This window comes from Arvicola amphibius, chromosome 6, assembly GCF_903992535.2.
Source record: "Arvicola amphibius chromosome 6, mArvAmp1.2, whole genome shotgun sequence".
NCBI classification, from domain to species: Eukaryota; Metazoa; Chordata; class Mammalia; order Rodentia; family Cricetidae; genus Arvicola; species Arvicola amphibius.
The window spans coordinates 88,478,777-88,503,581 of NC_052052.2; the positions used below are offsets into that span (position 1 = coordinate 88,478,777).

At 47.2% G+C, this 24,805-nt stretch overlaps 1 protein-coding gene across 5 annotated transcripts in view; it reads right to left on the reverse strand.

The window, feature by feature from the left end:
* Jcad (junctional cadherin 5 associated) overlaps nt 1–22,780 on the reverse strand; it is a 37,562-nt gene extending 14,782 nt beyond the window's left edge. Inside the window, exons 1-4 of one of the 5 annotated variants that reach the window (XM_038332582.2) lie at nt 22,673–22,745; nt 21,763–21,831; nt 15,983–16,159; nt 9,424–9,760 (exon numbers count right to left, since the gene is read on the reverse strand). In XM_038332582.2, the coding sequence (XP_038188510.1) occupies nt 9,424–9,704 (281 nt within the window). In that variant the 5' untranslated portion in view covers nt 9,705–9,760; nt 15,983–16,159; nt 21,763–21,831; nt 22,673–22,745. Of the gene's footprint in view, nt 1–9,423; nt 9,761–9,852; nt 12,225–15,982; nt 16,160–21,762; nt 21,832–22,672 lie in introns of those variants that run through there. The other 4 variants (XM_038332581.2, XM_038332580.2, XM_038332583.2 and 1 more) reach the window with 4 other exon arrangements.
* Between the last annotated feature and the right edge of the window lie 2,025 nt (nt 22,781–24,805).

A 24,805-nucleotide genomic window follows, 5' to 3' on the forward strand; every position in this document is an offset into this window, starting at 1 on the left:
TAAACATATTTTTAATATATGAAGATAGAGGAGCAGTAGGAAGGGCAGGAAAACAGGCACAAAAAGGACCTAAGACCTGAGTGGCAGCAAAATAAAAACAATTTGGAGGAGCAGGCCACCAGGGGCCAGTGGCTGCCGTGCAGGGTGGGCTTCAGTGCACATGTGTTACATATGTCATCTTCCTGAGAATGCACGTGAGACGAGAGCCTGTTCTACACATGCCCCATCTCCGAGTCGTGTCAGATGTTCATAGATGTCCCCCTCATCTTACTGATTAAGTGACAAGGTCATACTGATGACATTGGAGTGAACGGGAAGGAGACACTTTTCAGAGTCTCTAATTCTAGAGGCAGCCGTGCTGTGAGGACCTGTGTCGAGGCTCCTGTGCCCATAGGCATGCTAATGGCAGATCACCTCACTCTCGGGGCTCCTGTGCCCACAGGCATGCTAATGGCAGATCACCTCACTCTCGGGGAGAAATAAACCCACACATGCCCACAGTATAACCAGCCTCGGGGCATCTTTTCAGGGAGAGAGGCACCAGAGCACTGACTCCCCAGTCACACCAGCAAGGAACTAACAGGGCAGAGGCTGTTCCCTCCTGTGGCATGGCCTTTCACATCTGGTGCCTGGTAGTAGCACCCAAAGCAACCTTTGCTGGCACCTTTCTGACTTAGCTTTAGGGAGGTGACCAGACAGGAAATGTGAACCAAGATGACAATGCCAGGAGTGTGAGCACGTCCACCCTGGCATAGAAGGGCAGCATGGATTTTAAGTGTCAACAGCACAACTTGCTGACTGTGCACACCTCCTGCTGAATCCTTAACCTCCCTATCTCCAATGCCTCCCTTCTACAGTAGGGTCAATAACAATTCTGCCTTCAGGAGTTTGTTGGGAGAGAAATGGTGAAATAATGCAAACTGCTTCAAGTGGTACTGAACATGGAGAATGTTGTTTTTGCTGTTGCTAACTAGTTATGACAAGTTCTCGGTGGGCAGGAAATGTCAACACTCTTTCTTCCCATCCAAGAGAAAGGGGCACAGGCAAGGACAAAGGAAAGCGGAAAATCAGAAAGCCTGTCAAGATGTGATGGCTATTTGAGTACACATTTTCTTTCTTCTAGGTTGTAACCCACAGACCTTGACAATAGCAGGAACTGATGATCCAGCTGAGTGTCATAACAAGATGCTGTTCCTCCCAGCACAGCTGCTCGCTAAGGAAGAAGCTACACCCATTTCCACAGGACAATGCAGAACAGACCAGTGTTTGGTTTATTAAAACAAAACAGGAAGGGCAGCATCCACCCATCTGCTCTCATGCACATCTAACAGGTAAGACAGACTATTCTAGGGTGTCCTACTTCCTCTAATAGGAACTAATTCATTTTTACCAAGTTAAACTTTCTTGACCGGTTTAGTCTGCTCAGTGCCACTGAAGCCATGAAAGAACATGCTAAACTAGCTTCTCACTTCCCACTCCCATTTAGACCAGCCCCTTGCTTCCATGAATTTGATCACTCAAACCATGTGTCTGGCCTACTGCTCTCTAGCAGCCGAGCTCACAGCGGGCGGCATAGGGAAGCAAGCACTGGAGATGCTCACACAGACCTGAGGGACATCTCAGAAGCCACCTATGGCCACTACTGAGCTGCACACATGGGTTTTTCTTTGCTTTCCTCTTGGGGGCAAAGCAACGATACGTAGGGATTCACTCAGCTCTTGCTCAGCCTCCCGTTTCCTGCTCAGACTGCCCAGTGGATTCCCTACCTCTCAAACTCACCCAGATCTCTAGCTAAAGACAAGTCTCGTCATAGACAAGCCTCTTGGTGATGCCACAGCTGCCAAGACACAGCAAGGTCTCCGGAAGTCCTCCCTCACCACGCTGCTTCTGTTCTGAGGATCTACCTGGCCTCCTGCTGAAGCAAACTCTGCAGCAGAAGCCAATGTGGTATACTGAGCAGGAGACACTGGGGACCTAGGTGAGTCGCCGGAACAAGAACAAGTGCCTTGGAGGAGAGGGAAGGAGAGGCCTGGGCTTTGCTTGCTCAAGAGCATGCTAGCTCAGGAATCTGCATCGTCTCCTATGACAAGGCCAAGATACAGTACCCTGTGCTGAGGATATGAAGCAAGCCCCAAAGATAAATAAAGTGTGTGGGCTTAGAACTGTGGAAAGAGAAAGAGATACAGAAACTGATGTCAAATTTATGCATTTACACACTCCCTTTTTTAGCAAACCATTATAAATAGGGTATGATTTGAGAGAAGTTGAAAAAAAAAACCAAAATGAACTGTTTACCATAGCCAGTAGCACCGTTGAGAAGGGATGTTTATCCACCTGATATAAACCACCCAGGATGAGAGCCTGGAGCCACCACATCAGAGGCTCTTCAGTTTCTCAGTCTCTAATTAGTCATGATGCTGCTACTGATGGATAATTACAAGTTAGCCTCAAAGTTAACTGACAAGACCAGAAAAAAAAAAAAAAAACAAAAACAAACCTGGATTCCCTGGGTAAGGCAGAGCGGAGCCTATTGTGGTGACTTCCAGATCTGAGCCTCGGTGCTGTTAAGTTACTTTACAGCTTCCTCTGATTACGCTAGCCCACAGGAAACACATTAAGGAAGCCCATGAAGGCTGATAAAGCTCTTCACATATTTTAATGGGAGCTAAGGATCAACCTCACTAGAAGCATGCTGCTCCCTCCACAGCGTCCCATCTACTTTCTCTGTGTGTTCATGTGCGTGCACTCAGGCATGTGCTCATATGTGTGGACTATACGTGTGTGCTTGTGCATGTGTGCTTGTGTGTTCTCATGCACATGTATGTTTGCATACTGCACCATGTTTGTGCTCACATGTATATGTTCCTGCACATGTGTGATCATTCATGTGGGTGACGGCAAGCAAGCGTTGGAGGTGGCCTGTTGATTTTTCTGTCCTGTTTAAGTGACTTTCATGTGGAACCTGCTGCCAGTTTCACAGACAGTCTAAGGCCACTGGGGGACCCTAAGCCCCCAGGCCAGCTCTCTGGGGGGAGGGGTGCTGATGTAAACAGGGAAAGGCCAGGCTTGTGAAGAGTGGTGGACGCTCCTGTCTGAGCTGTGCTCTCACTTTCTCACCACTCATGACAGAACGCTTGACAACGACCACTTGAAAGGCACAGAGCTCTCCCAGTTGACCGTTTTATCGTGGGGAAGGCACGAGAGCATTCAGAGCAGCAGCGGGGGCATGGGGTGGCTTGCTCTGATCTCAGAGGATGACCAGGAAGCAGACACTCAAGGCTAGAAGCATAGGACTGTAATTCTCATGGCCCTCTCGAATATGGGATTCCCCTCCGTATACTGTGAATAAGTTTTATTACTATTGGTTAATAAAGAAGCTGCTTCAGCCTATGGCAGAGTCAGGGAGACACCAAAGGAGGCAGATGCCATTTAGCTGGCCAAGAAGCAAGAGTTAACAAACTATGAGCCTTGTGATAAAACACAAAATAATTGAAATGGGTTAATATAAGAGCTAGTTAGCAATATGCCTGAGTGTTGTAATTAATATAGTTTCTGTGTGACGATTTGTGTCTGGGCGGCCAGGAAACAAATGAGCAGCTTCCATGGTGCCAACATGGGCAACTACATCCACATAAAACTGAGACAGCTTGAGAAGGGATTTTAGACATAAAAGAAGAGAGTTAAGCACAACTTCTTGGTAGCAGCATTTTTTTTTCAGATAGACTCTTTGCAGACTACATGCAGAGGCGTGGCTTCTTTAAGAAATGACGGCTTCCTGGTTCATGCTAGGGTTTGTAAGCATGGTGAATGGGTAGTGTCCACTTACACCTCTCCCCAGGGGCCCACTCCCCAAATAGACTCCACCAATGAGAAGTCCAGGACCTAGGGACTGAGAGCTCAGCTCATGAGTCTGTAGAGGACATTCCACGTTCAAAGCACAGCAGGGCTGGATGCTCAACATCTCACGGCCTGGAAGCTGCCCTGATGCACAACCCTCTATGGGGAGCTACAACATCCATGGCTCACCGGCTGTGCAGGAGACACACCCTGAGGTACGTGATGCTGTGTCACAACTTCTGAGAGATGGGGTAAGGCAGCAGGGTGCCCTGCTGTTAAACCTGTCAGAGTTAGCTTCAGCTGTCAATCTGAAACAGACCTAGAGTCACCTGGGAAGGAGCCGCCTCACCTGAGGAACCACCTCCATCACACTGCACTGTGGACGTGTCTATGTGACAGATTTTTTGATCATTGATTGATGCAAAAAGGTCTGGCCCCCTGTGGGCTGTGCTACCCCTGGGCAGGTAGGCCAAGGCTGTACAAGAGGGAAGCTGAAATATGGGCTTGGGAGCAAGCCAGTCAGCAGTGCTCCTCTGCAGTCTCTGCCTCAGTTCCTGCCTCCAGGGTCTGCACTGAGCCAGTCCTGCCTCCTTTGATGATGTAATGAGCCCCTCCTTTCCTCTGTCCTGCCTCCTTTGATGATGTAATGAGCCCCTCCTTTCCTCTGTCCTGCCTCCTTTGATGATGTAATAAGCCTCCCCTTTCCTCTGTCCTGCCTCCTTTGATGATGTAATGAGCCCCTTTCCTCCCCAAGTTGTTTTTCTCATGGAGTTGTATCACAGGAACAGAAAGCAAACTATGACAATATCATGGAAGAGAAGAATACGATCATCTTGAACCTGTTTCTGGGGCAGAGTCACTGTCCACACAGGGAGAGTGCTGTCCAGCAAAGGGATTACACACACACAAAAGAGTCAAGACCATCCACAAGAAAAAACAGGGTGAATTATTCCTCCAATAAGGTTCTACAACTTCAGAAGGTAAAGCCTAGCTAGCAGACGATTGTTGGGATTTATTGAAGGCTAGACTTATCCAGGTTCTGGCCTGGTCTCTCTGTGCACTATGCAACATGATGTGAAAAGCTCCCACTGCCATGGACCAGCCTTTCCCTCCATTCCTTCTCCACCATGATATAAACCTGCTCTCTCTGGAACTGTGGCCTACAATAAGCCCATTCTCCTTAAGCTGCGCTGGCACAGGTATGAGGAAGGCGGTCAGTTCAGCTTAGCATGCAGGCCAACACTCCTCTCCCTCACCATGGAACCTTTCTCCAGCCAACCCCAAGGCTGCCAAGAGCTTCACCACTCCCAGAACCCGGCACACTGAAATACTTAGTACTTCCACAAATGCCTGGGTGCCAGACTGGCACGGTGAGTTTATTAAAGAATGAATACTTAACAAAGTGAAAGTGTTGGCAACTGGAATTAGCTGAGTAGCTGATATATCAGTAGGGTATCAGATTTCAGGACATGGCAACCCCAGAGGCCAAGAAAACATGCTAGAGAATTCAGGGACAGGAACTCCTATGGGGTAGACCTGCAGTGGTGGTGCTAAGAAGGCAGGGTCACCAGACGGACAACTGGAGACCCTGGAGACAGAGTGGGGGACGGGGAGGGCCATTGGCAGTAGTTAAGGCAGACTGGTCAGGCACAGGTGGTGCCCTGCAGGGCCTGCTATGAAACCAGGTAATCACACAGGCAAGAGAAGCAAGCTAGGCCCTGGGGAATGGTCACACAGTCGGGTTCAGAGCCTATCTTCTGTGCTGTCCATCCATAGAGTGGCTGCAGACATAGAGATCCAGAGAGCAAGTTCTCTCTAGTCATTAATTTGGATAAACTGTATACAAGTGAGAAGTGGCTCTTGGTCCCGTCTCTGCCACTCGAGCACTAATGATTTTAGCAAGTTTTCACATTCCTCCACCTCTGTTTCCCTGGAACTGTTAATCATTCTTGTCTTGGCTGCTCAGTATCATTTGATCTAATGATGGTGAGAGCCCTGGGCAATGTCTTCAAGGTTAGGAAACAAGTACCCTGCATGCTTGCTAATACCTCAAAAGAACTCTTGGCTGATGTTCCAGCTGAGCACCAGGGCGTAGGCAACATTCCTTGCATTTGTATGTAAGCGAACAAGGTCCACAGATGAGCAAGCTGCTTGCATTATCTAACATACACAGTGTGGTGTGATGTGGTGTGGTGTGGTGTGGTATGGTGTGGTATTGTGTGGTGTGGTGTGGTATGGTGTGGTGTGGTGTGTTGTGGTATGGTATGGTGTGGTGTAGTATGGTATGGTATGGTATTGCGTGGTGTGGTGTGGTGTGGTATGGTATGGTATTGTGTGGTGTGGTGTGGTATGGTATGGTATTGTGTGGTGTGGTGGTGTGTTGTGGTATGGTATGGTGTGGTGTAGTATGGTATGGTATGATATTGCGTGGTGTGGTGTGGTGTGGTATGGTATGGTATTGTGTGGTGTGGTGTGGTATGGTATGGTATTGTGTGGTGTGGGTGGGTGGTATGGTATGGTGTGGTATTGTTGGTGTGGTGTGGTGTAGTATGGTATGGTATGGTATTGTGTGGTGTGGTTGGTGTGGTGTGTGTGGTATGGTATGGTATTGTGTGGTGTGGTGCAGTGTGGTGTGTGGGTGTGGTGTGGTATGGTATGGTATTGTGTGGTGTGGTGTGGTATGGTATTGTGTGTGTGGTGTGGTGGGTATGGTATTGTGTGGTGTGTGCCGTGGGGTGGTGTGGTCAAGCCCTATGTGGTGTGGATGTGGTCTGTGTGGTGTGGTTGTGGGTCTGGTCTGTTCTTGTGTGGTGTGGTGGTGGATCTGGTCATGTGTGGATGTGTGGTGTGGTGTGGTATGGTATTGTGTGGTGTAGTATGGTATGGTATTATGTGGTGTGGTGTGGTATGGCATTGTGTGGTGTGGTGTGGTGTGGTATGGTATTGTGTGGTGTGGTGTGGTGTTGGTAATGTGTGGTGTGGTGTGGTGTGGTATGGCATGGTGTGGTGTGGTATGGTATGGTATTATGTGGTGTGGTGTGGTATGGTATTGTGTGGTGTGGTGTGGTGTGGTATGGTATTGTGTGGTGTGGTGTGGTGTGGTATTGTGTGGTGTGGTGTGGTGTGGTGTGGTGTGGTATGGTATGGTATGGTATGGTGTGGTGTGGTGTGGTATGGTGTGGTATGGTATGGTATTGTGCGGTATGGTATGGTGTGGTGTGGTGCAGTGTGGTGTGGTGTGGTGTGGTATGGTATCATGCATTCCTTCAGTGTCTCTTGACATGTCTGCCAGAGGAAACGACAGTCCAGTGCTTGGCAGCTGGAAGAAGAGCTCAGCAGCTAAAGTGTGGCCAGGCCCTTCACTTCTGTGGGGTGGCAGCTAGACGCCTGACTTCTGGCCAAGCTAGGTTCCCTCCACTGCTACCCACAGTAGCCTTAGCAAGCCACCAACACTCTCTGGACCTTAAGTCTTCCTCTAGGAAACATTACTATCTCTACAACCTGCCAGAATAAAACAAGCAGGTCGCCCCCTTGCTCCATGGCTTTCCACTCGCACCGACCTTCACCTTTCCCGGAATGGTAGACAACATGTGGGGACACCTGCAGGTCAGACCTCAGAATGAGAGACGTCACTGAAGGAGCCTTGCGATTTGCCTAGTCTCCTCATAGTTTGGAGTAGGACATTCTGAGTCCCCAGGTGCCCTGCACACCTGGAGTCCAGGCCATCAGAGGCCACTGCTGGGACAGGATGTGCTACAAGCCCACAGCTGCACTGGTCTAGGAACCAAAGGCTGCAAGCTGGCAGAACACCTTACTCATTCCAAGCCAGGATGCGCATGTGCTGGGTGTGCTTGGTTTCACCTTAGGTTCAACTGTTGGAGCTGTTCACACTGACACCTGTTTATCCCCCCAAAGCAAGTTCTCCTAAGGGGAAACAGTTCCCTCCATGCCTGCCTCCTACAGATGACCTTCTAGCTTCAAGTATCATTTTGTTGTCAAAGGAAGAAAGTACCTTTCCCAGTCATTCAGAGAATACGTGTACATGGTCCCCAGGCTTAGGCACTGGCATGGATTTCTGCAATCAGGTATGTCTTCTCTTTCCACTCTATAAGCTACCCTTTCTACCCAAAAGCCACTATCTACTATCAGCAAATCTCAAAATCACAAAGAAGAGGCATCTTTGTTATTCATATAAAAACATGCCAGTGTGTCACACGGCCACTCATCTGAACACAAGGAGAGGCAACAGCTTGTATGAAACTGCGCCTCCTCGAGCACAGACTGGGCAGGGCTACCTGCTGTATCTCAGGGCCTGATCCTACACAAGGGATAGACAGCCTGAGTCCAGGATTCAAAGGTGTTTCTGTACATCCAACAAACACTGGGTATACAGTTCAAACTCTGTAGGAAACACAGAAGAAACAAGGATGGGGCCAACCTTGTTGTCTTGTGATCTAAGCGGAAAGAAAAATAGATGCAGAACAAAAACTAGAGGAGAAAATCATCCCACGCTTGCCAGCCAGCAGCATTCTCATAACCCTCAACCAACTCGTCTGATATGGGAAGGCTTCTGGTTGTGGCTGACAAGCCTAAGAAGTGGCATGAATTCTGAAGGGCTTTCTGACTTCAGCATGGAGTCCCCCTGAGCCCGGCCCCAGTGTGAAGTGGCTAGGAAAGAAAGTTCACCGTTAAGACACAAGGCAAGAAGAACCCACCACATTTTGTCATAGCCCGACATTCATGGTATTGAATGCTCTTTAGAGTCCTTCCATTGCTGTCTGAAAGCTGGAGACAAACCAGCTCTTCTCTGGAAAATTGACCTATGACTACAGAAGGCCAGTTCTTGCCCATTCTCTTAGCCCAACACTGTTTATTTCTTTGGACACCAGCTTCACTTGTCTCTTCCTCTCCTCTGGCTGGTTACAGCCAGTTTCACAGCATACTGTCTACCTAGAGCTCTGTTTCTGTAGACTTTTCCTGTCCTGAGATAAGCCCAGCTTGATGGAGGGATGGCATGAACTAAAATTGTTTGGAAGGGTTTGGGGGCTCATTCTCATGTTCGCCAAGATTCCCCAGGCAACTCACCCTCCTATTCTATCCTAAGGAACCCCCACAGGTAGACCTGTGTTCAGATAGGACAACCACTGAAGGATAACACAGGTATAAATACAGGTTGGGCCAAATATAGGGAGTACAAACCCCTTTCCAATTCACTGAATTTACAAACTACTGAAATACATCATGAGCAAGCCAATTATCCTGGAGTGTGGGGGTGGGCATGAATGAGCTCTACAAAGTTCCAGGATGCTCCTTATACAGCTAACCACTTCACAAGAGAAGAAAAGTAGAGTCAGGAGATGTGCTGCTGGCCTTGGTGAATCTGTTTACACACCAAGGAGAATGAAGGTCTGCACCCCAGCCCTGGGCTGACCACAGCCAGAACTCAGACCCCAAATGCAGCCCAAGCAAAACGTCTTTGACATCCCTCCCGCAACTCAATCAAACAGAAATAGATGATTTACTTACATATAACCCAATGCCAAACTTCCAAGTCAAAAGAAAGCACTGGGCCACCAGGACACTTACCCTGCCTCAGGAGCTCTGGAAGCAGAAGTGCTCTGGCGTTCCCCGTGGCTTCTTGGCTTGCTGCTGCAGCTCTCAGAGCTGCTCACATTCCCTGTCCCCAGGTATGTCCTACTGTGTGCATGGGCTGTAGGGCCATCCTCATATCCATTCAACAGGCGCTGGTCAGCTCGGGTTCTTGTCCTCGTCGGCCGGCATCCCTCTGATTTGTCCTCACACGGTGCTGAGACATCTCGGGCTGGCTTGTATCCATGAGAAATCAGGAGATCTTCCACGCTGTACATGGCGCAGTGTCATCAGAGCTCAGGCGGCTGAACCATCATGGCAGCAGGACCCATCCCTGGAAGGGCAACCAAGAGTTGCCTTTATGAGTGCCCACACCAAAGCAGACACCCACCCTCCCCAGGCCTCCACTGGTGAAGGGAAACTCACTGTGGCCACAGAAGCAATTGTTAGGAAATATATCTGGCCAGCATGCAGATGTGATGAAGTTGCCTGCACTTTCTGCCAGTGGGAATTCTCCCTGGATCCCACACTGTTCTGCTGACCACTGGGTACATGCCCTTAGAACACACAGACAGAGATATCTCTGTGGTCAGCTTGGGGGTGATCACATTTTGTAGGTCTATAACTGCATGGTGTCCCTCTAGATTGTAGAAAGCCAGAAAGCTCTGGGCATTAGTGACCTCAGAGAAAATTCCCTGTCACCATTCCTGAAACTACTTTGTGACTTTCATGGATTCACAGATAGGACGTTCACTTATACAATCAGGAAGGATTCAAGGAACAAGTATTTGTTCAAGTCAGCTTAGCAAGGGCCTTGACTAAGCACTAGAGAAAATAGGTTGCAGCACAACTCAGGGCTGTGTGAATATGGAAGGTGACTGTTTAGCTAGGGGTTTTGCTGCCTATATCCCAAGCATCCAGCAATTAATATACATTCTGGAAATACTTGTAGAATGGATGCATGAATGAGAGACAGGGCACCTGGGCAACATTTTGAAGACTAGCTAGGAGCTGTATAGGTACACTGCATTTGTTAATACAGAAGTGGGAAACTGGGCATTTAAAATGGACTCTGGGCATGATGACCTCAGGAGTAAAACCATGTCTTAGAGACAGACTCCTGGTGACCCAGGATAAAAGGCCCATACCTATGAATATGTGTCTTCATACAGAGATGGTTATATGTATCCCTTTCTCAAAAAATATCCATGTGGGTCACTGTCCCACTGGGGTTTGGTAAATAAACCCAACATCCGTATGTGCCCACAATTCAGAAAAAACCTTCAATGGCTGACAACCACACTAAGGCATGTGTGTCCTTCAGAAGAGCTCCAGCTTTTCCAAGTGACCTCAATGACTGAGGTCAAGGGGTCTCTGATGTTGAAAGTCTTACCTGTTTTACTCTGGGGCCTGAAACACACAGGAGAAGGAGTAGAGTCTGGCTTCAGTGCTCAGAGCTGAGCCCCCAGCTGACCCACAGGCCTTACCCATAACCCCAAATGCCAAGCGGACTCATGGAAGACTTCTTCCCCTTACATGTACCCTTCACCTTTACCCAGCGTGGCCTCTGCTGTTTCCACATCCATGTGAGGCACTGACCCTTCTCCTACAGGTCCCTGTACGCTATTATTCTAACACCTATGTTTGGCTTGATTCTTTGAAGTCGCTTTCCATTGAAAAAGGAATGGGCTGCCTCAAGAGGTAGCAGTTTACTACAGACACATTAACTGCAGTGGCTGCCAAGATGGACCAATGAGGGACCAAAGAGGGAGCTCGGGTATCCACGGAGTTTTCATTTCCTTCCAGTTCTAAGATAGCAACACTGGAAGTCAATGGCTTTTAATTCTTCAGAGGAAGTTACGATAAACACATGTCAAAGGCTGACACACACCGAGGTTGTCACTGTCATAACGTTGTTTTGTAACTGGGAAGGAAAGAGTGTGGCTAAAACAACACAGAATCAGGCAGGACCCAGGGTCTGGTGAGCTACTCTTCAGGTGTGGTCCCTGAAGTGGGCGAGGAGCCACCTCGAGCTTTCCTACATGGAAAATGGCAGCAATCATCCAGATGACTGCAGCGCTCTGAAAGCCCAGTGAGAAAGAGCGCACGCACATCACATGGCAGATCACTATGCCACGCTGTTGATTTTCCACCTGTGCCTTTGCCATTTTCTGTCTCCTTCGGTATCATGGGGTGCTGTGTTGCTCTTCATCTCCAACTTCATATTCGGTAGGTGTCACCACTGACCGGATACTCAGCCCGTCCAAGTAACCACGAACGGCACATTTCTTTGTAAGAACAAAACAATAGGACACATTTCCTAGGAGCATAGTATGCACCAAGCTCTGAACTAATAATGAAGAACACATTCTTTGTACCGTCTGGATGGACAGACAGTGGGCAATTAAAAGTAGGCATCAGAGATATGATGGGAGCCTGTCACTTCTTCCATGGGATTGAAGTACATGGGTGAAGACAGGATGATTGGAAAGAGATGTTATCCCATTTCATGGTCTTTGGAAGAGTCTCAGCAAAACAAAACCTCTTCCCAGATTTCACTCCATATTATTTTGCAGTCAGTTCATTCAATAAACATCTTCTTAGTCACACATAGTAGCTCATTTCTCAAAACTTGGGAAGCTGAGGCAGAAGGACTGTCCTAAGCACAAGGCCAACCTGGGATGTCTAGTAAATTCCAGGTCAGCCAGGATACAATGTTGAGTCCCTGTCTCAGAGGGAAAAAAAAAAGACATTTTTTGGGAGGGGTCATGTTAGGATATGAGTGTGAGATACTGCTCATAGGCTCATGTGTTCTGAACACTTGTTCTCCAGTTGTTGGTCCTATTTTGAGAGGCTGTAGGGCCTGTAAAGCAAAAGGAAGACTCTGGAGTCAGCCCTATGGTTCTGGCCTGAGTTCCCTGCTCCCTCGCCCACTACAATATGAACATTCGTCCATTTGACTGTGGCTGTGTGCTTTCCTGCCGGGACGGGATGTGCCCTCTCATGCATGCATCAAAATGAAAGTCATTCTTTGTTAGATATTTGGTCACAGCCATGAGAAAAGCAACTAATGCATTTGGCTACATTTTATTATTAATTTTTGAATTAAATGCTGATAAGGAAATACCCAAGAAAGTGATCGAGACAGTTACTATTTCACTTTTTAAGAATACTGGCCGTGACCTACTAAATAACTTCACGAAGCACTAGTCTGAAAAACACCAATGGAGATGTCATCCCTCTAATGGTCAGGGTGTAAAGCAAAATGACCTCTGAAGTATGTTCAAGTTCAATAACGCTATTACACTATGAGAAATTTTTTGGTCTCACAAGTCCCTTGATCTCAATAGCAAATCAAGCTGTTCTACCTTTTCGAATTTGGCTTTTCAAGGAAGGTCTTAGCCACGACATACTGCTGCTTTTCTGGTCTTCAGAGCACCACTGGAAGAACAAACCCTTCTCCCAAAGAACAGCACCATCACTTCCTCCCGCCCTCACTCCGGATCCACTAGAGTTTGAACCTGAGGGTGCCTGACCACCACCGACTGGCACCACCAGCACACAGTAGAACCCACGGGGCCTGGGAAGTGAAGTACACCTTCCACGCTGCCGTTCTGGCTCTAGGCGTCTGCTGGAGGAGGCCATCAGGAAGCTCTGTGTGTTTGCGCGTATTGAGCTTTTCTGTCGTTCCCACATTCTTCGAAGGCCTGCACCCCAACAGGAGCTAACCACTTAGTGAAGGGCCTTGTGTCCCAGAGGGCTCTGTCATTGGGAAGAGGAGTCCAAAGAGAAGCTATTGCAGATGGTCTGCCCCAGTAGCTGAGGTGGAGGGCAGATATGAAGTGGCTGTGACATCATGTATTAGGGTGCCTTAATAGCAAGCCCATTTTCTCATATGCACACGGATCTGCTACTTACCCAAGAGAGGCTAGGTGACCCCCAAGCAGGATGCTGCTGACTTAACTACCGCTGCTAGATGTCATGGCACCCCGTGTAGATCAGAGGACTCAAGGGGAACCCGGCAAGCTGACTCAGGGAATGCCTCACGGGGCTTCCGTCATAAGCTCTTCCCTAGTTTGGCCTTGTACAACTTGGACTAAGCCAAACAAGTCCTTCCATTAAAACAAACTTCGTAAGGCAGCATACACAAAGAAGAAAAACTGGGTCTATAAAAAGTCTCTTTTCTTGTATAAAAGGTTTTATGCTGAGCATGTAATTAACATTCTAAGAATAGTTAAGATAATGCAAACTCTGGGAATGTCATTCCTCTCTTCTAAACATTTAAAGGCAGGTAAAGTGGGCTGAAGTGCTGCCTGCTCTTCCGGAGGACCTGACATTGCACACACATGTGCGAAACACACGTGCATAGAAAACAGTTTTAAAAAAACTTAAAAAAAAATAAAGGCAGGTGTGGAACTCCCAGAATTTGGGAAACAGAGGCGAAAGGATCTGTGCATGTTCAAGGTCAACTAGAGTGAGACCTAAAGAGAGGGGGGGGGGGGAGAGGAAGAGAGACAGAGAACAAGCAAGATTCCCAGAGAACAAACATTACATTTCAATGAAAAAAAAAAAAAAAACCAGAAATCAAACACAACACTGAGTGGGAAGGAAGGTCAGGTTCAGTCCCAAATACCCTTTGTTTACCTCTATTGGTCTGGTTTAAATTATGCTCTCATGAGATGGGACCAAAAAAGAAATGCTTATTAGCATGCAGGCTCTCATTTAGGTGGAGAAGGAGGTAAACCAGAGAAGCAAGAGGGCTGAGGAGTCAGGGTTTTCTCTCTGGGCTTTGTGACTCACTCATGAGATCTAGTTTATATCTTACTATCCCACTGTTCCCCCTTGGGAATGTTTGTAACCAGCTAGGAACTGTTCAAAACACCCTCCTGTAGGTCCACAATACATTTCTATTCATAGTTAATTTATTCTTTACTCTCCTTGCCCCTTAACCCCAATAAACTCTCTCTACAAATCACAAGAAAACCTTGCTTTATGGGGCTCAAGAAATGTCTTAATAGTCAGTTACTGTTCTTTCAGAGGATCCGAGTTTGCTTCCTGGCACCCTGATCAGGAGGCTGCAAGGAACTCCAGCTCCAGGAAGTCTGATACTCTCTTTTAGACACACACACACACACACACACACACACACACACACACACACACACACACACTAAAAAATAATAAATCTTTAGAGGTGGAGAGAGATGGTTCACTAGTTAGGGGCACTTACTGACTTTCCAGAAGACCTGAGTTCAGTCCCCAGCACCCATGTCAGGTGGCTCACAACTGTCTGTAACTCCAGCTCCTGGGGATCTAACACCTCTGGCTTCCAAGGGAACCTGCACTTACATGCATATACCCATCCACACATACAAGCATACATACACATAGTTAAAAAACAGACACACTTTTAAAAGTAGTAATTAATCTGAGAGAGTGGGGGAGGGGAGAGAGGAAGATGGAGAGAGGGAGAGAAGGAGAGAGGGTGAGGGAGAGAGGGAGACAGAGAGAGGGGGAGAGAGGGAAAAAGGGAGAGAGAGAGGGAGAGAGAGAGAGAGAGAGAGAGAGAGAGAGAGAGAGAGAGAGAGAGAGAGAGAGATTTGCGTTGTAAGTAAGTGTGCAATCTAAGGGATAGAGTGGACAGTCTGTGTGTGTGTCTGCCAGGTGACAGAGGTCACGTTAGCTGCCTGGGAAACTTGTTTCCCTTTGAATCCCCAGGCAGACCCTGACGCAGGCTATTTCCACCTCACAGGTGAGAGCACTGAGGTTGCACAGAGTCTAAATGGCGGCTCTTACGTCTGCACAGGTCTGTCTAGGATGGCAGTCCCAGTGACTCGTTCAGATCCCTCCACATATATCTCTCTCCTACCCACTAACTAGTTTCCCGGTTTACAAAATAATGCATGAACACAAACAAGGAAAGAAAAAGATGTGGTGGCCTCAAGCTTACACCTGTGTTTAACAAGAAATCCTGTTTTACTGTTTAGGTGAAGGCGGCTTTGCCACTCTTTACACAGGCCGTCCATTTGACTGAGTACACCACAGCAACACTAGTATTAATTTTTAGGCAAGCGACAAAGCGAGTTACTCAGAAACACACCATTCAACTGTATGGTGACCTTCACAGGCGCTAAGTCACTGTGCGTTTCAGGTTCTTCCTAAGTAGCCCATTATGTAAAACCAAAAAGCAGATAAGCCAGGAGAACATCCAAACCAAATGAGCAAGGGGCAGCAACAAAGACCTTGCATTCTTAAAGAAAAAGAGAACAACTGCTACCTGCAACGCTGACAATCTGGACTCTGCACAGCTACTGGGGAAGGATAAGGCTGCTCTTTGGTGGACCTGATAGGAAAGGGAAGAGCAGAGGAAGAGTTAGAAAGCCCTCTGACATACAGGGGAGCTGGCGGAGAAAAGGATGGGAAAGAGGGCAAAGAAGAAAGCTTCTGAAAAAAATGCCAGGTATGACTTGGTGTGGCTAGGACAACAGTCAACCCGTTTGTAGAAAGTATTTTTGTTTCAGAAGACAACAAATAATTTGATTTTGATGCAACCCACCTTTCTTGGCTAGTTTTAGGTCAACTTGACACCAACTAGAGTCATCAGAGAAGAGGAAGTCTCAATTGAGAAAATGCCTCTTTAAGGTTGGGTTGTAACAAGCCTGTAGGGCATTTTCTTAATTGGTGATTGATGGGGGAGTCCATTGTGGATGAGGCCATCCCTGTGGTCCTGGGGCTGAGATATAAAATAAATAGATGAATTTAAAAAAAAGGAAAAGAAAGCAGGCTGAACAAGTCATGGAGAGCAAGACAGTAAGTAGCATTTCTCCATGGCCTCTGCATCAGCTCCTGCCTCCAAGTCCCACGCCACTTGAGTCCCTGCCCTCACTACTTTAGCTGATGCACTGGGAATGAAGTAAGTTTCTTCCAGTCAAGGTGTTTCATCACAGCAATAGTAACCCTGACTAAGGCACCACCCATTCACCAAAATTTCCTTTTCCCCCAAATCACTATGGATTATTATTATTTATCAAAAGACCAGTTTTGTCCCTTCCAAAGAACCCGAGTGAAGCCACTTAGACCAGTCAGTCATTCTTCTATGGGTCACAACTCCTATGGGGTCGCATATCAGTTCATTAACAGTACACAGTACAGTTCAAAACAGTAGAAAAAATAGTTATGAAGTAGCAACAAAATAGTTTTATGGTTCGGTGATCACTACAGCATGAGGAACTGTATTAAAGGGTGGAAGCATTAGAAAGGCTGAGAACCATTGACTTAGACCAACTTACTGTGCCAGATTTCTGAGTTCTATATCACCTGTGTCCTTAATAGTCAAATGACTGAATTATAAAATCAGAAGCCGCTGTTAACAATGCTCTTGCATTAGGATGGAGCTGTGCTTCCCACTCCCCACTGTCCCTGAGCATGCAGTGGGGTGTGGGTAAAGAGGGGGGGGACTGCATGCCGGTATGTGAGCTGTGTATCAGTGCATGTGTGTGAGACAGAGTCTGTATAAGAGAGTGTGTCTGTGTTTAAGAGTTGCTTTTCTTTTTGACGTGTATGCGTTTGGTTTGTTAGAGAGAGTTGTATGTATATGAGTTGGGTGTTTTGGCTGTGTGAGTTGTCTTTGAGTTGTATGTGTATGTGTGGGATGCGTGTGTGTCCAGATGGAGCCTGAAAAGCAGAGCTTTGGATCCCTAACAGAGCACACTGGACAAGCAAGCTGATATACTGAGGTTATTCGCAGCTCTGGAAAGCTAGACCTCCCTCCAGCCTGTCTCTCATATGAGGAACATTACATTATTTCCTAGTCAGCTGACCACAGAAAAGTAGAAAAAAAAGAATAGCTAAATAGGTCATGTGCAGCTAAAATCTCTGACCTTGGCCTCATTAGCACCCATGCAGAGGCCACCCAAGAGAACAGAGGCAACGGCCACACAGTGAACAGAACATTGTTTCTACAACCAGCAATTCTTCGTTCCAAATAACACACTTGTTCCAGCCCTTATTCCTCAAGGTCTGTGTTTAGCACTGGATATGAAGGACACTGGAGAATATAGAGACAAACCCACGCGGTCACACCCTCCACGGTGATGATATTATTTTCAGTATGCCAAGTCCCATCACTTGGAGTAGTAAACAGATGTCATTTAATTGTTATCAATTTCTTCTCCCTTCCCATTTGTAAAAATAACATTTTTATTTTCATATTTGTAGTCATAAATCTTCCCAAGACAGTAAGGGTAATAAAATATCAATAAACTCATTGCCAAAACAAGAACCTTTCTTTTAAAAATTTGCTTAGAACATGACCTGAACATGAAGAGACAAATACCCAAATACAAATCTGAAATTCACTCATCAAAATCAAAGAAACCAAACCAAATTGCTAAGGATATAAAAATTAAACCAAATTGTGACCATTCACACTCCAGATTACCAAAATTTAAAAGTACATATTTTTATTTAGGCGTATGTGCGTTTAGAGCACCAGAAGGGGTTGTCAGGTAGTTGCAAGTCACCTGCTATGGCTGCAGGGAACTGACCTCAACTTTGGGTTCTCCGCAAGAGCAAGACAGTCTCTAGACCACTGAGCCATCTCTCTAGCACCGAACATTTGTGAAAGGATATTTGCTGCTGATGAGGGTACAGTAATCTGTGTGTTCTGAGTGTGTGGGAGGGTTGTGTGCAAATGGATAGTTCCTTTTTCAACAGAGCTTAGGAGCCCCACCGATGGTACCTGCCTTTAATCACGGCAGTGGGAGGCTGAGCCAAGAGGTTTGACAAGTCATCCTGGACCACACAGCTAGATTCTATCCCAGGAAAACAAAACAAACGAGATAATAAGCAGTAAGAGCTCTGAAATTCTATGGACTGAGTTTCACTTCTTGGGACCCATCCTAATGACATAAGCAGAGGCCCATACATATAAATTTAATGCTATTTATATAGTTTTACTCATGATAACATGTTGAATTAAATGTTTGTTTGATGGGACATTAAGTACATTGGGGGCTGAAGTTTGCACAGGCACAGAGAAATGTCACATCTGACATGGGTGTGGAGAATTGAACTTGGATCGTCGGCAAGAACAGTAAGTATTCTTAACCACCAAGCCATCTCTCCAGCCCAATATACTACTTTATCATTAATCAGCACTCATGAGCATTTATCACACTCATAACTTAGTAGTACATTACATTGTAACTTAAATTTTATCAGTATAAGCTATTAGTTTAATATATTGTCAACAAGTAATAATGGAATTCCTAAGGCAGCTTACCCCTGACAATGTCGATTTTTCAAAGCTTTAATAACCTGGGTATGCGGATGGTTGTTTGTCTCTTTCTAGTGATTTTTGGTTTGTATTCTAGTTTAAACCCTTTTTCAAGCAAAGGCTGTCTTAGGTAGGATTGTGCAGGTAGGCACCTTTGAAAACACAGTTTCTGTTAGGAAGAATCGATGGTCATCAAAGGAATGTTGTAGACAGAATAAAGGACTGGTAAATGACATGAGGCTCAGGTCCCACCTGCCAAAGGCTCCTGACCTGCTCCTGAAGCCTCAGTCACACGCTCTGATGATGGGATCCAGCACACGGTCACAACTTGCATTCTAATGGCTTATTAGACGATGCTCCTCTCTAACGATCCCCCAAACTCCACAGCTGTATCCACTGACATTCCATGCATCAGGTGTCACTGGTCCCTTAAACTACTGGCAGCTCAGTGCAAGTATTTGCTGCATTGACAACAGTTAGGTCTAATGTTATGACTAATATAGAACAAGGTGCTTTCTTTAAACAAGGGGTAAATAGCCAAGCCAGAAACCAAGCCAGAATGGAGTATGTTGTTAACGGCGTGTTCACGTATAGAGCTTTCTCCCCAGTGGAAGAACTGTGTGTTTTATCACGAACAATGGGCTGTCATTTCCCTCTCTAATCTCAACTATTAAATAAATAACCACACAGCTCCAGTTTAAGTCCTGAGACAAGACGTTCTCACGAACTTGTTCCCATGTTGTTCCACTTGTGGAAGCCATGAGGAGCAGATGCAGTCTGTGAAGTGATCACTTTGGTAAGACAAGCATCACTGACCTGACTTTTCTTCAGGTAACAAGGGCAACAGAACAGATGGGAAACCAGGCTAAAATAACAAGCGGTCTTGGCACACTGTTAATGGTGGTTAACGGTGGTAGGGGGAACACAGAGTCAGATGCCATGTGCTTCGGTGTTTAAACAAGCATTGCCTCTCCTAATCCCATTTCCTTTATCTCCACTAGGGTCGGGGACACACACACACACACCTCCAAATTCTGTGTCACACGATCAGTACTTTGGTTACTCCACTGCATTTTTATGATACTCTAAGTACCTCATTGACATTTCTGTAAGATTACAAGTTATTAAGAAAAGATAAAAACCAAGTAAGATTTTTCTTTTTAATATTCTGTTTGAGAGGGGAATGCAAAATCTGCAACAGTTTGAAACTTTCTAATTTTATCCCATTATCATAAGCCAACTTCCCCAGGACAAGCTTCTATTATACTTATTATTATTACTTTTTTAAAATTTAAAATACCTTTAGAATAAAAAGTCACCATTTTATAAAAATGTGAAGGCTCAAATTATTTTATGTAATTTTTACCTACTAATTATAAAAGTCATGAAGTTATTTCAAAAGTAAACATTACAAAATTAAGTGATTTGGTAAAAGAAAGAAAAGGTTCCTGGTGAACTCGCCGTAACAATGGAGCCATGGATGCCCCACCTCCCCCAGAATATGCTTGCTTCCATTCTTTTTTCTTGACTTCTTCAATGAGTACCTTAGGGCCTGCTCATAGCTGTGTGTCCATGTAGAAGAGCCAAGCTTCATGAGTTATGCTATAAAGGCAGAGCCAACCACAGCCAAAGACTCCTAAGAAAGTGGTCTGACAAGATATCTTTGTGTATCTAAATCACATCCTCTAAAAGTCGTCAGGAAATATAGTTATAGAAAGTAAAGGTAATAAACACATTTTAAATAAGACCCTCCAAACGCAAATTAATAAAAAGGGGGTGGGGGCTGTGTTTAAAATATGTAGTAGAGTCAGAAGGTGGGTCTTCCTTTCCCTGGCTTTAAGAAACTAGTATCTCCCAGCATTCATCACGCTAGCCAGGCTCTAGAAGTCAAGGCTCCACAAGGAAGATAACCCTTCCCACCCAAGAGGTGAAAACTAACATCTGTTACAACCAAGAGAAACTGCAGCAAGAATTGGGCCACAGTCTGGGGGAGGGGGGACTTCAGAGATAAAGTCTTGGCTTATCAAGTAAAACCCACGACAGAACAATCGTTTCAGCCCAACACTATGTTCTGAACTCTCCAGATTAATTACCATCAAGTCTCGCCAAGCTCATTAACACAGAAACTGGCCTCCGACCATGCTCCCTGTTTGCTGTTCTTCCAAAGGAGATGACTCTCCCAGCAAGGACAGGGGACCTGCAGGAGCCACTAACTCCTGGGCTTTGGTGCTAACAGTAAAGACGGGGTTTATTTTTAAATTGCATGCCACAAAGCAGATTTCTAGTATCTTTTCAGATTTGCTTTTTTTTTAAACTGAAAAACTGACCCATTATCTATTTTCTTTGCATATCTCCAAAGGCTATTTAACCTCTCCTAGTGAAGGAACAACATCCAGCAGGCCTCTGGAAGCCATGACCTCTCAGATGAGTTACCAGATAACTTGGATGAGCCTGTCAAGCCGTCCAGAGCTTGGGGCTGCCCAGGCATGGCCAATGTTCCAAGAGGTTGGAAAAACAAACTTTCCTCTCTCTACAACTGAGTTCCCCCACTACCCTATCTCCCTAAGTCCCCAGCGCCCTCTGGACCCTCACCTCCCAGTCTTGGCAGCAGAGAGTTTGCAGCAGGAAGGTCCCACAGATTAAAGGCCTCTGTTCAGCAAATATTTGCTTGCCCACTGCAGTAGGAGTGAAAGTTTGCCCCATTGTGGTCTGCTCAGCGTAACTGGGAGAGACCTTCAGGAAGTTTGCCCAAACGATGAGGAAGGTTAGACCTACTATCAAGGTACGTCCAAAGATACAGACATTGTGGAAAAACCAAAGAAAAATTTCAAACTCCCCATTTTACAAAAAAAAAGTCCAACACAACTCCCATGAAAAGAAACCTCCACAAAACTCCCAAAGTCCTTTCTGTAGGTGTTCTTGTTATATTAGATGGCCTCGGTCCACCTGACAAAAGACTGGTTCCCTGAGTTTTAGTTACTTGGGCTAAATATACTCTACTTTTATCTTTTCTATCCTCTATGCAAAGCGTTTCAGGATGCCAGAATCCCACCACTCACCTCCCTCTCAGGGCTCCTCCCATCTTCTAAGGCTCACTCCCAATCCCTAGATATCTTTCCTTTCTGAGTCTGAAAAGACAAAATTCCAAAGAAAGAAAACACGAATCTGTAGGAGAAACAGATTAACTGTCCCGGACAGGAAAAGCCTGGAAGTTGTGTGGTCCAGCCGGGGCCAACCACGCAGACTTGGGCAGAGAGACCACAGCGGAGCACAGATGAGACCCGGCTGGGGCACGGCCAGGCTGATCTGGCTTAAGTTCCCCGCTAGATATTTTCCTCCCTAAGAAGAACCCGAGGCTCTCAGCCTCTTCGGCCAGAGACCGGAGGCGGGAGTGTGTGTGTGTGTGTGGGGGGGGGGGGAATGCGTGGAGGCCGGAGTCCCGGGTCACCGGCTGCGGGGGGAGCGGGGGGGTGGGAGGGCGAGGAGACTGTGGCTGGCTGGTCTGGGCGTGGGGACGCGGGCGGCTCCGTCCCGTTGAGCCGCTTAGCGGACTGCCAGCCACTCCCCGGCGGGTGGTGGGGCCGGGCGGAGACCCGAGCGGGCGCGGCCACTCCCGATGTCCCACCGCCGGTCCCGCGGGCCAGGGCGTCGTGGGAACCGGGACTGTCAGTCCTGGGCTGGAGGGTCCGCCAGATCGCGGCACGGGACGAGAAAGAGGCCCACGCGAGACCCGCGCCCCACGAGAGCCAACGCCAGCCCGGCCTCCTCCCCGCGCCGGGCACCTGAACGGGGATCTCAGTCCGCGGGACGTGGGGCCGGGCTGCCACCCGCGGCGCGGGCGTCCCTTCACGCCGAGGCAGGGACCCAACAATGTCCGGGCTAGAGAAGTTGGGGGCGCGCGCGGGAGGCTGAGGTGGGGCCCGTGGGACGCCAGGGGAGTGAGCCGAACGCACAGCTGCCAGGACTTACCGAGCGGTCCCCGCATACTGTCCCGCGCAGCAGCCGCTGCCGCTTCGGCCGGCCGGGGACCAGCACGAGCCGCCCCGCCTGCTACTACCCGGCGGAGCATGCTCGGAGCACAGCCGCACGCCCCGCCCGCCGCCCCACATCGCTCCGCCCACCGCCCCGTATCGCTCCGCCCACCGCCCGACCCCGCTGGGTCCTCGGAGAGAACAGGCTTAGGGAGAAGGCTGCACCTGGACCCAGGCTGCATGAGCTTCAGAGACAGAGTTGGAGAACAGAACAGCCTGCACAGGACTGCCCATCCTTTCCCCTCTTTTCCTGTCACTTGTGTTTGGACCATGTCAATCCTAGGAAAATGTACACACACACACACACACACACACACACACACACACACACACACACACACACACTATGGCAGAAAGCAGTGATAAGACAGCAGACTAGTCTTTTATGGACTAGGAGCCGTGGAGATCCACTGTTCCATCCTCTCCTGGGGGAGGTGAGGAGGGCAAGGATGGGGGTAGTGTGTATGTAGGGAAGGATTTGCCACGTGTAGGGTGTGGACATAGAAGGTGCTCGCCAGGATAAGTCAGACCCCCCTGAACACTCCTGACACCAGCCTGGCCCCCATTTTCACTCCTGCAACAGCAGGACAGAGAGCTCAAACTGCTGTACAGACGTGCTGAAGTTCAGGCTCTGGAGGGCACAAAGAGGACATAAAATGGTAAACTTTGCCAAGGAGTTGGAAAGAGTTCAGGAACATTGGCTAACCCAGAGACACCAAGGCAAAACCCCATTGTGTTGTCACGTCTGTCTAAAGGGATGGGTTTCTCCGGTGGTATATGCCACTGCCAACTCATTGAACAAATAAACTTTTGTTGTGGGACACTGCCTTAGTCAGGGTTCTATAAAGGTACCTGATAAACCTCTAAAGGAATCTAAAAAGTTCCATAAATATATATTTGGTTTCTTTCATGCTGTGACCCAAATAGCGCAACAATGGCTGTCTCCTGACTGAAAGGTTCTGGTAAAGACTGGATGTCTCAGCAGTCCCAGGGAGGCCCTCACGGGCTTCAAATTTCTGCTCTACACTGGAATTCTGAAGAAGTGGGTTCTAACACCAGCGAAGAAATAGATCAAGAACAGAACAGAGAACTGTCCAGTGAGAGGGAGGGCAAGCATGCGAAGAGCAGAACCCTCCTTCTTCCGTGGCCTTTATTCCACCTGCTACCAGAAGCTGTGTCCAGATTCAGGGTGGGCCTTCTGTCCTCAAGTGATCCAACCAAGAAGAATCCCTCACAGGTGTGCCCAGCTGCTTGAGTTTTAGTTAATTCCACATACAATCAAGTTGACAACCAAGATTAGCCTTTGAAGATACCCATAAGTACAATCACATAGACTCTATTTCCATAGACTCCACGTATCTGTGTCCTTGTATGCTTCCCCACAGGCAGCCAAACATTCCTGCAATCAGCTATTGAACTGGGATTAAAACGTGTCTGCCGACAGAACAATGTCATGTTGTGGAGTTTCGGGATCAATCACACCAAAGTTCCATAATGAAATAGGATGCCATACAGCTTCATCAGAAAGCAACACTGATGAGATACTAAGAAGCTGAGCCAAAAAAGAAGAAATAATAATGTTTTAGCAAAAAAAAAAATAGGCAAGACAGAATCAATCAGGAAAAGGAGTGATACTGAAATTCTCCCATTCAAAAAAAGGCAACTTCACAATTTTGAGAATTTTTCTGTTTCCTTGACCTTCCTCGACTCCTATCTAAGTGTTGGGTCTCCCCTTTGTTCAGGATTGGTGTAGCACATACCTGGCTCCAGTGCATTTTAGCAATATCTAAGGCTAGGTTTCACACAAGAAACAGAGGCAAACTATTGGAAAAGGAGACCGTAGTAGCACGGGTAGGGGTTGAAGCTACAGGGGGAAGGTCAGGAACAGAGGTGGGGAGATTTTGAAGATCTGAGAACTGGAAAGTAATGTTCAAATGAACAGATGAATGTGATCACCTGGACAACAGGTGTAAGAGGACAGGTGAAGGTGGAAGGTAGGAGGGAAAGTCACTTGTCAGACACCTGTCACCACTGTGCAGACATATGTGAAAACAGACACACATCAGTAAGG